Here is an 11,905-nt window from a genome sequence, read left to right as displayed (position 1 = left end):
TAGCTGCCAGACTCTAAATAGTCTCTGCTGAGCATGTGTGAGTTGCAACATTTTTCAAAGAGTTATAATTTGGCCAAATTTGAGCAGATTTTCATGAGGACAGCAGAAAGTACATCCTTGACAGCAGAGCAACCCACCGCTCAGCCAAATTTCACATTCCATGTTCTAAATCTTGGCTGCACTACAGCTGCTCCACAAAATGGTTGTGTACAATTTTTAACATGGGTAAAGCATGTTTTTCTCTAATTTTGTTCTCAAATAGTTGAGCAACGTTAGCAGATACTCCCCCCACGCCTGAGGTGCACAGCTGACAGGGAAAATATCAGCCCAATAGATTAAACTTTGCCAAAGCTATGAGCATTGGAAAACAGGGTCTTATAATGAAGCGTTGGAGGATGGAGCCTATTTCAGTTACACCATTGGCCATTTCGCATTTCCTGTGTTGATCATATTCATTTGATCTCTGTCTGCTAGAAGAGCTTTCCAGACGGTCAGTAACAACCACACAGAAGAACCCACTGACACATGCAATGCTTCAAGAAAAGCTTCTCCTAGCACACAGTTTCAGTTTCAACATTCTCTAGCCCAACTTCATTTTCATGCCAGACTGATGAATTCACCTGGAATCAGTTATAAAGGCAAGGGGTCTGGTTGCTGTTCTTCCATGGAGTTCCCATTTTATCATGGAAACATAACGAGAAAAACCTGTGAAGAATTACTAAGCAAGAAAGGCAAGGATGGCAGCTTTTTATTACGAGAGAGTGAGAGCGTGGCAGGAGCCTTGTGTCTTTGTGTTTTGTAAGTACTGTACTTATACTTAAAAATTGTATTAATTTTAAGACAATCACAAGTGGAAGTTATTACATCCTTAAAAGTGAATAAGTAGCAAATGTGAAAGTGATCTTACAGGCCAGAAATTTAAATAAGTTGCATATCCCTAGTTAGTGTACAAAATACTTCTGCAGAGGAAAGAGGCACACATTGCCTCTGGCATAGGAGGGAGTGAAGACTTTGGGCATGGGGGGGCAGGGCCGACGAGAGGGAGGGGAAGCCGGTACAAATTACCGGGGCCCGGCAGTCCAAAAGGGGGGCCTGGGGCCTGCCTTCGTTGGCCCTATTTAGCCGGTCCGCTCTTGCTGGGGGGCCCGAAAAAAATGTTCACCAGGGCCCGAACCCGTTCTCGGCAGCCCTGGGGCAGGGGAGGCGGTAAACACCTCTGGCATGAGGGAGGTGCCGGTAGTTAGAAAGCCCTGAAATTGAAAAAGGTTGGAAGGGTGGTACACAGGATCCTTTGCATGCTGCTAGCATGGTAGTATGTTAAAGATCAAGTCCCATATATATCTCTAGCTGCAGTCCAGCCCAATCAGATATACTCCAGGTTAAAGTGACCTGGCTCATTATCACACCTGGAATCCCCATGGGCAGGCCAAGCTTTAGGGTTCTGGGTAGCCCATGTTAAAGCTTGTGCTGCCACAGCTTCATTGTTCTGGGACCTGAGCTAGCTAAATTAAAGTTAGCTTCGGTATGTCTGCTCCATCTGCAGTCACACCTATATTTATTTAAATGTTTTCTACATTTTCAAATATGCTTATTTCAATTACAACACAGAATACAAAGTGTACAGTTCTCACTTTATATTATTATTTTTATTACAAATATTTGCATTGTAAAAAGATAAATAAAAGAAATAGTATTTTTCAATTCACCTCATGCAATTACTGTAGTGCAATCTCTTTATCATGGAAGCGCAACTTACAAATGTAGATTTTTTTATTTTTTTACATAACTGCACTCAAAAATAAAATAATGTAAAACTTTATAGCCTACGAGTCCACTCAGTCCTACTCCTTATTCAGCCAATCGCTAAGACAAACAAGTTTGTGTGCATTTACAGGAGATAAATGCTGTGTCCGCTTCTTATTTACAGTGTCACCTGAAAGTCAGGACAGATGTTCACATGACACTTTTGTAGCCAGCATTGCAAGGTATTTATGTGCCAGATATGCTAAATATTTGTGTGCTTCTTCATGCTTCCATGCTGATGATGCTCATTTTAAAAAGTGTTAATTAAATTTGTGACTGAACTCCTGGGGAGGAGAATTATATGTCTCCTGCTCTGTGGTTTTACCCACGTTATGCCATATATTTCATGTTATAGCAGTCTCAGATGATGGCCCAGCATATGTTGTTCATTTTAAGAACACTTTCATTGCAGATTTGACAAAACACAAAGAAGGTATTAATGTGAGATTTCTAAAGATAGCTACGGCACTTGACCCAAGTTTTAAGAATCTGAAGTGCTTTCCAAAATCTGAGAGGGACGAGGTGTGGAATATGCTTTCAGAAGTCTTAAAAGAGCAACACTCCGATGGGGAAACTACAGAACCCAAACCACCAAAAAAAGAAAATCAACCTTCTGTTGGTGGCATCTGACTCCGGTGGGGGGGGGGGGAAATGTGCATCAGTCCACACTGCTTTGGATCATTATTGAGCAGAACCCGTCATCAGCATGTCCTGTGGAATGGAGGTTGAAGCATGAAGGGGCATATGAATGTTTAGAGTATCTGGCACGTAAATATTTTGCAACGCCAGCTACAAAAGTGCCATGTGGGCAGCATTATATCCTGTAAATGTAAACAAACTTGTTTGTCTTAGAGATTGGTTGAACAAGATTTAGGACTCAGTAGACTTGTAGGCTCTAAAGTTTTACATTGTTTTATTTTTGAGTGCAGTTATGTACATAAATAAAAAAATCTACATTTGTAAATTGCACTGTCATGATAAAGAGATTGCACTACAGTACTTGCATGAGGTGAATAGAAAAATATTGTTTCTTTTATTTATCTTTTTACAGTGCAAATATTTGTAATCAGAAATAATAATATAAAGTGAGCATTGTATACTTTGTATTCTATGTTGTAACTGAAATAAGCATATTTGAAAATGTAGAAAATATTTAAAAAAAAATTTAAATTGGTATTCTATTATTATTTAACAGTACCATTATAATTCTGTTTAATTGCTATTAATTTTTTAATCGAGTTAATTTGTTTTGATTTAATTGCTTGAGTTAACTGCGATTAATTGACAGTCCTAATATAAATCTAATGTAAAAATGAATGTGTGCCCAAAACTCTGCAGTAGCCTTCTTTCATGGTAGTGCTTGAAGGAAAGTGTTTATAAATGCACATAATACACTTCAGGTGCCCTTTTAGAAAGGTAAATGGACACTATTTCTGTTTTAAGGAACTCCTGCTTTTTTTTTTTTTCTTTCAGATTTAGGCTGCAGAGTTAGCTTTGGAGTATCTACCGTCACTAATTAAATGGCTAACCATTTTCTAAAATAGCTGTTTGTACAAGTGACATACTTTGTACTTTAGAAGAGATTTAAATGGTATGTAATTGTTGTTAGCAAAAAATGTAATGACAGACATTTCCTGAGATTGGCTCCCTAGAGTTTTATTCATGTATTGTTTTAGCTTGGTTTACATTAAAAAAAAAAATACTTCCACCAAAAGGTTTAGATGTAGTGGTGTCTAGCCATTGGTCTTCCTTGAACGTTGATAAAACACAACTTATGAAAGGGTATCTTTTCACAGCTTTGAACAGCTCATCTACACTTATCGAATCTTCAGGGAAAGTGAAGGTTACCTTAGGATTCAGGTAAAAAATGTCATTTCATCTGCAAGAAAAAATATTGTTTAATGTCATTTTCTGAATAAAAAATCATATACATAAAACCTCACCTTCACAAGGTATTTTCATACCTGCATTCTACCCCATACAACCCTTGACAACACTTTGTCATTACCCACTAGCTTGGAAGTAACACACTACTGCTATTTCCACAGTAATCTTTGTATCCATCATTTATTGTGTGGCTTGCCCATAGCTACTGATTTGACCATGTCTTTTTGACAGCATAAAATCTATCACTTGAGTATCTACTCACATATTTTTTCTTCCTTTTTCTGATGGAATGCGCTTCCATTTCACCAAAGACATTGCTGGGTCCTGTGTACAAACACCTTGTGCTTCTGAATGTTAAGGGATTTTGAATTTTAGAATTAGTCCTTTCCTTTTAAAAAGATCTATGTATAATATTTTTGTGTGACTGTAATGCTCCGAGAGGTGCTTTTGAGCATTACTGATTTGGGCTGGTTTCTAAGCAAGGGCATTCTGCTTTATTTTATTTTATTTTATTTTGTTGCCTTCTGTGTCTATACCACAGAGTATAGACTGCTTGCTAGGATCATCTGGGGATATCTCACCAAACTAATTCACTGGCAGTCCAGGGGCATCAGGTATTGGTGGTGGATATTTGAGTGGAATTTGATGGCCTGTGTTTATTCATTTAGAAAAAGTTTCTGTCCTTTATGGTTGCAGAGCAAAGCTTGCAGACAAACTGTTCAACGTAAAGACTATGACATCAGAAGACAAAAAGAACTCAAAAGTACTTTTAAAAAAGTATCCCTTTTAAGCCAATCTCCTGATTTTGGAACATTTGGAATTGGCATTACAGCATACCCTTTTTTATAGGGGGATAACTTCCAAGCCTTATATTTCCCACCACAACTCTCGAAAGCCTTCTCCCCTTGATCACAGCAGCCTGGGCCCTCAATCACAGGCGTGACCACCTCCTGAGTGTCTCAATGCTGTTTACAATGTTGGGCAGAGACAGGGGCGGCTCCAGGCACCAGCACGCCAAGCGCTTGCCTGGGGTGGCAAGCCACGGGGGGCGCTCTGCCGGTCACCGCGAGGGCGGCAGGCAGGTTGCCTTCGGCAGTATGCCTGCGGAGGGTCCGCTGGTCCCGCGGCTTCGGCGGACCTCCCGCAGGCGTGCCGCTGAATCCGCGGGACTGGGGACCTCCCGCAGGCAAGCCACCGAAGGCAGCCTGCCTGCCGTGCTTGGGGCGGCAAAATACCTAGAGCCGCCCCTGGGCAGAGAAGACTGCTATACACCCAGTTGAATGTGAGGGATGATGTTTGTAACGTGAACTTTGATTCCCTAAGGCTTTGTCTACACTACCACTTTCGTCGGTAAAACTTTTGTCAGTCAGGGATATGAAAAAAACACTCCCCTGACAGACTTGAGTTTCACCAGCAAAAGTGCTGATGTAGACAGCGCTATGTTGACAGGAGAGGCTCTCCTGCTGACATAGTTAACGCCGCTTGTTGCGGGTGGTTTAATTATGCCGGCCAGAGAGCTGCTGTTCTGGGGAAGCAACAGAAACATTTAGAACAGGGTGAGTCAGATTGGCTATTTGAGAGATTCAGGCAAGGTGTACACTAGAAAGTTTCCCTGGTGTAAAAATGTCTGCTAAGAGTGTGACTTCTCTCTCTCTCTTTTTTTTAAACAGTATTTCTTGACTGGGACAAGCCTCAGTGTAGATGCAGATATATCAATATGTCTTATTTCACTCGGAAAACCAAGTATAAGCTATAGCAGAAGCACTTTTTTTGTTTTGTTTTTTAGGACATAAGCTGTTTCTACACTAGGAAGATTGGTTGGAACAGCTATCCTGGCAAACCTTTTTTAGTGTAGATGAGGCCTACACTGAATTCAGGCTGGGTGCCAAGAGTTCTGTGGCTTCCTAAAAGGGCAGAGCCAAACCACATTCCTTTAACTTAAGAGGAAAGGCTATCTGTTTTAGCTTGTAGCAAAGCGTCAGACTAAATATGCATGTAGGCTGTTTACTCTAAAATCCTTTTCTCTCTAACGCTTTTGATCCAGCTGGTAAATACAAATACTTTGTTTTAAGGAGGCTTTTGGTCACTATACCACTGGTCACAGATTCCCAAAGGGCAGAAATGCAGGTGCCTAAAATCCAGTTGGTCTTACAAGGTGATAAGTGGTTGGTAGACACAGGGTACAAGCACCAGATCCCAGTTTTAGAGTGGAAGACTTGTGTGATTCCACCCTAAGACAGATAAGGACAAGAGTTGCATCACCAAAGAGGGTGCACTCAGAGAGACCAGAGAGGGGACAGAGGTACAGCTAGCTCTTTAGCTGTGACGTGAGCACTTCTCTATATGATAAGACTGGTGCTTTTATAAATAACTGAACATTTTATTTTTATTTATTTATCGGTCACCAAATCTGTTCAGCATTCAGTTAAGAATGAACTACTGGTCATGCACTTATTGTACTCTGACTGACTAGGGTGACCATATGTCCCGTTTTGGCCAGAGAGTCCCTTTTTTAAGCCGTGTCCCGGCCATCCCGACTTTTTTTGGCAAAAGTAGGCGTTTGTCCCGTTTGCTCTTGCAAACCTGATCAGTTGGCAAGAGCAAATGGGACAAATACCCAATTTTGTGAAAAAAAATGGGGTGTGGAGGAATGTGCGAAGGTGGTGAGCTGTGATGCCAGCCCCATGCCGGGGGTAGGCAGGACTCGGGCAGGGGGCAGGCAGTTCTTGGGCAAGCAGCGACACCAGCCCTGTGTGGGGGCTAGGGGGGCTCGGGCAAGTGGCTCAGGCCAGCCCTGCGCCAGGTGGTGTTCCGTTTTCCCTTTGGGAAATAGGGTCACCCTATGGATGAAACATACATGCAATGGCAATGCTTTTTTTACTTTCTTTCAGACTTCTGAAGATGTTCCAAAACGGGTCTTCAAAACAATAAAGGACTTAATATACGCATATGAAAAGCCAAATCAAGGACTCGTCGTCAACCTTCGCTACCCAGTAAGGAGACAGAAGCCCCCAAGGAGGAGAGTAAGGAAATCCAAGGTAGAGGTGGATGTAGATTATGATGGTAAGAGGTTTATTTCTGTCTTTTTAGCCTAGTGCTGGATTGACCGTTCTGAGAGTGAATCCCTTCTGTTTCTCCTCAGTGCACAGAGAGCCCAGACAGCAGTTCTACACATTTCCCACCCAGTCCTTGCCACTGTGTTTCAATAACACTTTGAATCACATTTAAGAGTGAGAAGGGAGCTCTGTCAGCCTTTCTTAGCCTGCCAATAAAGGTGCCATTTAGTACAATATAATGGCAACTCTTAGAATAGGTGTCCGTGTCACAATGAGCAGGCATGTGAAAATCTATTCAGCCTACTGTAGATGGGTAAAACTGAGGCACAGAAAGGTTTTAGAATTCATCTAAACTCTCTTAGTATGTCAAGGTGAGAGTCAGGAGTGATACTCAAAGTTCTTGCCTCCGATGCACCCTCCGGATGGTTATAATCTTAAGTGCTATCAACACAGGCTGGATCTGAACCCATGAGTTAGAAGCAAAATATTTTGCATCCCCGAATCATTGAGTTCCCCCATACTTGATTTTAAACTTTCTTTTTATTTCAAGATGAAAAGCAAAAATTATATATTCTGCCTAAGTGATCAAAATCCTACCAGTGACATTAGCAAAATAGCCCCCTAATGAAAATGGGGAGAAAGACAAACTTAATGACTTTGATGGAGTTGGGATTTGACCCGTAATGTTTTAAGATTTAAATAAAAATATTGCCAATATGCATTACTTTAGTATGGTTATTTACAATATAGTTCCTATAAGGTTCTGAGTCCACTGATTTCAGTGAGAGACCGGGTCCTAAATTACCTTCATACCAAAAATGGCACAAACTAACTAAATTATCTTTGAGGGCCTAGGGGAGAAAATATAATCTAACTTCAAACTCATCGTTTTTTTGTTTTGCCTTGTGTTCTAACATCATAAGTAGTCTTAAATCCAAACTGTCCTAAAAATAAAAATTTAGGGAGGAAGTACGGTCCTGTGGTTAGGGCACTGTCCTGCAAGTTGTAAGACCCAAGGTCAATCCTTGCTTTGCCATAGTCATCTTCTGTGAAGCTGGGCAACTCACATTGTTTCCATCTCAGTTCCCCAATTGTAAAATGTGCCTAATACTTCACGAAGGTGTTTAGGATAAATACATTAACAATTATGAGGCTCTCAGATATAGTATATTTTGATTGTTGTCGTAAGTCTTTACTGTAACATGCCCTTGGTTTTGTTAGGATGAATTTAGTAAGAGTGGTAACTGTTAACCCGGACAGTGCTGTTGACACAGAGCAAAAGACTTTAAGAACTGCTGAATAATTCTTAATTGCTGAGTTAATCAGGCAATGTGAACTGTCATTAGAAAGGTTTCAGAGTGATAGCCATGGTAGCCTGTATCAGCAAAAACAATGAGGAGAACTTGTGGCACCTTAGAGACTAACACATTTATTTGGGCATAAGCTTTCGTTGGCTAAAACAAACGAATTTATTTGGGCATAAGCTTGCTTGCTTATGCCCAAATAAATTTGTTAGTCTCTAAGGTGCCACAAGGACTCCTCATTGTTTTTGTCATTTAAAACCATTTCTCCATTAGAACTGCTTACTCATAAGAGTAAATGCTTATACCAGCAAAAGTGTAGGAATCGTGTATGCATGACACAAGAGTCCTCACTTAGGCACACTGGCTATATGAGTGTAAATTCACGGAGTTTCCAATCCTCTGTGTGAGTTACACCTCTTGTGGGTAGCCTGGAGCCCTGAATGGCGATCTTTGAAATAGCTCCAATTTAAGGTGAACTGACATTTTATGTTTAAATAACACAGTTTGTAAGGGTCAAAATCATTAGTGAAACACGGGGGTAGACTTAAAATGACAAGTACATGCTAATAGTTAATTGAAATATATTTTTACCTGAGTCCCTCAGTAAGAGCTAAACCCTATCCCTCACATCTAAATCGGTGTAAGGAATACAGCTCTTGCATTGCTTTACAGCCTTGTCTACATTGGCACATTGCACCTGTTTTTCAGCAATGGTGCAGCTACCCTGGTGCTAACAATGGTTTAAAATACAGCTCTACCCCGATATAACGCTGTCCTCGGGAGCCAAAATATCTTACCACGTTATAGGTGAAACCGCATTACATCGAACTTGCTTTGATCCGCTGGAGCGCGCAGCACCTCTCAGAGCGCTGCTTTACCGCATTATATCCGAATTCGTGTTGTAACAGGTTGCGTTATATCGGGGTAGAGGTGTACTTAGATATCTTCAGCACAGCATCAAGAAGACTTGCTCTGGGAATGCCTTGAGCCCTATGCCTACTGATGTTCAACATGTAGATGCACTGGCACCAGCAATACCATTGCCAACAATAAAGGGTAGTAAAGTTGCAGCCTTATTTATACTAGCAATTCAGCCTCCCCGCAATTGCCCAATAGCTGGTAGCCATGGTGGGACCACTAGGGTAGATCAGTTGCCATCTAGACCTGCTCTGAGCTGAGGTGAAAGGCACTGAGCAGGTCTCCTGGCATGGTGGCTACAATGCTGGTCTAAACTAGAGCTCTCTTCATTGTTAGCACGAGGGGAGCTCTACTGGCAGGAGAGTAATGGCGGTAAATTTTAAGAAAAAGGCTAATCTATAAAACATGCTGTAGTATCTGATGCTAAAGCTGCATCGGCTCTTGGAAGAGAGAGACTGAAGCCTGAACTTGGCTCGTGGCCTGGCAAATACTTAATGCTTAGAGTGTAGGCATTTCTCATAACACTTTGGGATTGGAAACATAGTTTGTATTTATTTTTATTCCATTTCTGTTCCTTCCTACATAAAGCTCCACTTTGCAGCAGCCTTGGCTCCTGTGTAATGCTACTGAGTTGTCCAGATGAGTTGAGGTTAAAAAATAATGTTTGTCTGCAATTGGATACCTGGAGAGGCCACTGGTGCCTCTCAAAGGAAGCCACAATATCTTTTTGACAGCTATCTGTCCAAGATCTACAAGTAGCTGCGCCTCTGCTAAACTTCCTTTCTCTCACAAAATTTGAACACGTGAAAGTAATATACGAAATGTTCAGCGCAGATAGCTGCTTGGAAGGACATCTAAGCTAATGGAGAGGGAAATGAGGGTCTGAAGAGCTCAAATCTCATCCTTGTCCCCAACTAAATACAGAAGTTAGTTAGCATTACATTTATTATTCTCGGAGAGAAGGAGTCTTAGTTTACAATTGCCTTTCTATTTGGAACTATTGCACGTAGTGGAAGGATATGTTGCAGCAATGGCAATCAGAGCCACTGACCTGTCTTGTAAACTGTTTCCACTCAGTTGATTATTTCTTGCTATGGGGCATTCCTAACTGTACTTCATGGATATGACAGTTCAAGAACTGAGCTGTCAGGTTCTGGAGAAGAAAAATGCAGAGTCTCCGCAGCTTGAGTTTCAGGCAATTTCACTCAGATGAGTGGCGGAGGAGTGGTCTTGGGGGGGTCAAATCTGCAAGACCCTAGTCCTAACTGGAGTCATATTTAATTGGTGTCCAGAACATTGAATGATTCCATCTCAAAAACCAAAATAAAATGTGTTATTTTAGAACAAGCTCCTCTTTCCTCCTCCTAAAAGATCATTGGAATGTACAAATGATGACATGCTGTTATGCTGCTTTCTTTACAGAAGTTGAAGATAGAGATTATGTTGATGTCTTACCTTAAATCAGCTAGGACCTGTTTTTTTGTCAGAAGCCACCTTTTATCCTGCCCCCCATCTCAGCAGATCAAATGTAAAAAGCTTTCTCTCAGAACTTAACTTCGCACGTGCCACATCTGCTGGCTGGACATTCTCATCAGTGGACTTGTGCCTCTGAAATTCACTCTCCTGGGCAGCTCATCAAAGTAACGGACTTGTACTCTTTGGGACACAATACAAGTTATATTTATTTTATTCATTATTAGAATAACTTGTTTTTATTTTTAATTTGTTATTTTCCTTTTTGCTAACTGAAGTTCTAGCTGCCCTGGTCTGCAGCATGTTAGAAAATAGTAAGGTAAATATGTTAATTGCATATGGGTAGATCAAATGATAATGGCAGAGCTGAAGTCTACTATGATACAAACTCTATACTCCACAGAATGTTAAAACCATGTTTTGTTGTATTTTCATACTTTGTGCAGGAGACATTTGTTTTGCCTCATTTTCAGCTAACTAGATGGTGTATTCAGCTTCAGAATCTTTAATGTCTTGAAGGAATAATATCATCCTGTAGCACTGATACAATCTAAGGCTGCTGACAAAAAAGCATTGACAAGTAGCAGCAATTGAAAATAGAGAATATTACTGTACAGTGTAAATAAATGCCCTGGACTGTTTTCATATCTATCAATGGTATTGTTGAAGACTTACGTTGGGACTGCAAGTTTTACACAGATGCTTTTAGGAACAGTTTAATTTTTTTATATTTAATATTTGTTGCATGTATTTGACACAGCATGAAACAGCAACAAATGGCTGTGTGGTGACTATATTTCTTTTTTTAAACAAGAGTTGGCTTTCAAGAATTAAATCAGGGATCTGCTTATTGTACAGCTTTGTTCTGAAGGTCACTGCTTGGGGAAATAGTGTGTCTAATGGTAACTGCCAGAAAAGAGAACTCAGGAATATTGACTGGCAGAACTAAGAACTGAAAATGGATTGTTCTGTGACCTCTGGCAAGTCATTTAACCTTCCTGTGTGCGTTCCACATCTGTAAAATGAAGATACAGAGGCACGACAAAGATTGTTTCTTTAAGGTTGGTAAAGGGCCTTGAGATCGTCAGGTAACATGCCATAGAATTGTGAAGTATGACTATTGGCTTGTTGTAAATTTAAAGTGCTGGTGATTCCACATGTTGGAATCAGAGGGTATTTGCAGTGTTGTGATGCAAACTGATGTTTAAATTAATCCTTAGAGTTAAGATGAGTGTAGACAGCCAAAACATTGATTTGTCTGAGAAAGTAAGTGGTCGCCCAAGGGGAGAAAAAACTGTTCCGTATTGTAGGGAAAATCTTACTTTAAAGAAATACAGGGATTAATGCTTTTATATTAGTAGAGCTCCAGCACCCTGCTCCACATTCTATCATCAGACTGCTACAGCACTGCTGTAGCACATCTGTGTAGACACTCACTACAGCAACAGGAAGGATTTTCCTATC

General features: G+C 40.7%; 1 protein-coding gene across 1 annotated transcript; it reads left to right on the top strand.

Moving 5' to 3' along the window:
- The first annotated feature begins 508 nt into the window (after window positions 1-508).
- LOC123361742 (SH2 domain-containing protein 1B-like) lies at window positions 509-10,627 on the top strand. Its single transcript, XM_045001863.1, has 4 exons — window positions 509-798; window positions 3,600-3,663; window positions 6,582-6,753; window positions 10,391-10,627. The coding sequence occupies exons 1-4, from the start codon at window positions 611-613 to the stop codon at window positions 10,426-10,428; spliced, it is 462 nt and encodes a 153-aa protein (XP_044857798.1). The 5' UTR covers window positions 509-610; the 3' UTR covers window positions 10,429-10,627.
- Window positions 10,628-11,905: the final 1,278 nt, after the last annotated feature.

This window comes from Mauremys mutica, chromosome 1 (assembly GCF_020497125.1).
Source record: "Mauremys mutica isolate MM-2020 ecotype Southern chromosome 1, ASM2049712v1, whole genome shotgun sequence".
Lineage (NCBI taxonomy): Eukaryota > Metazoa > Chordata > Testudines > Geoemydidae > Mauremys > Mauremys mutica.
Note: the sequence above shows the minus strand (reverse complement) of the source record. Positions and strands in the feature narration are given on the sequence as shown.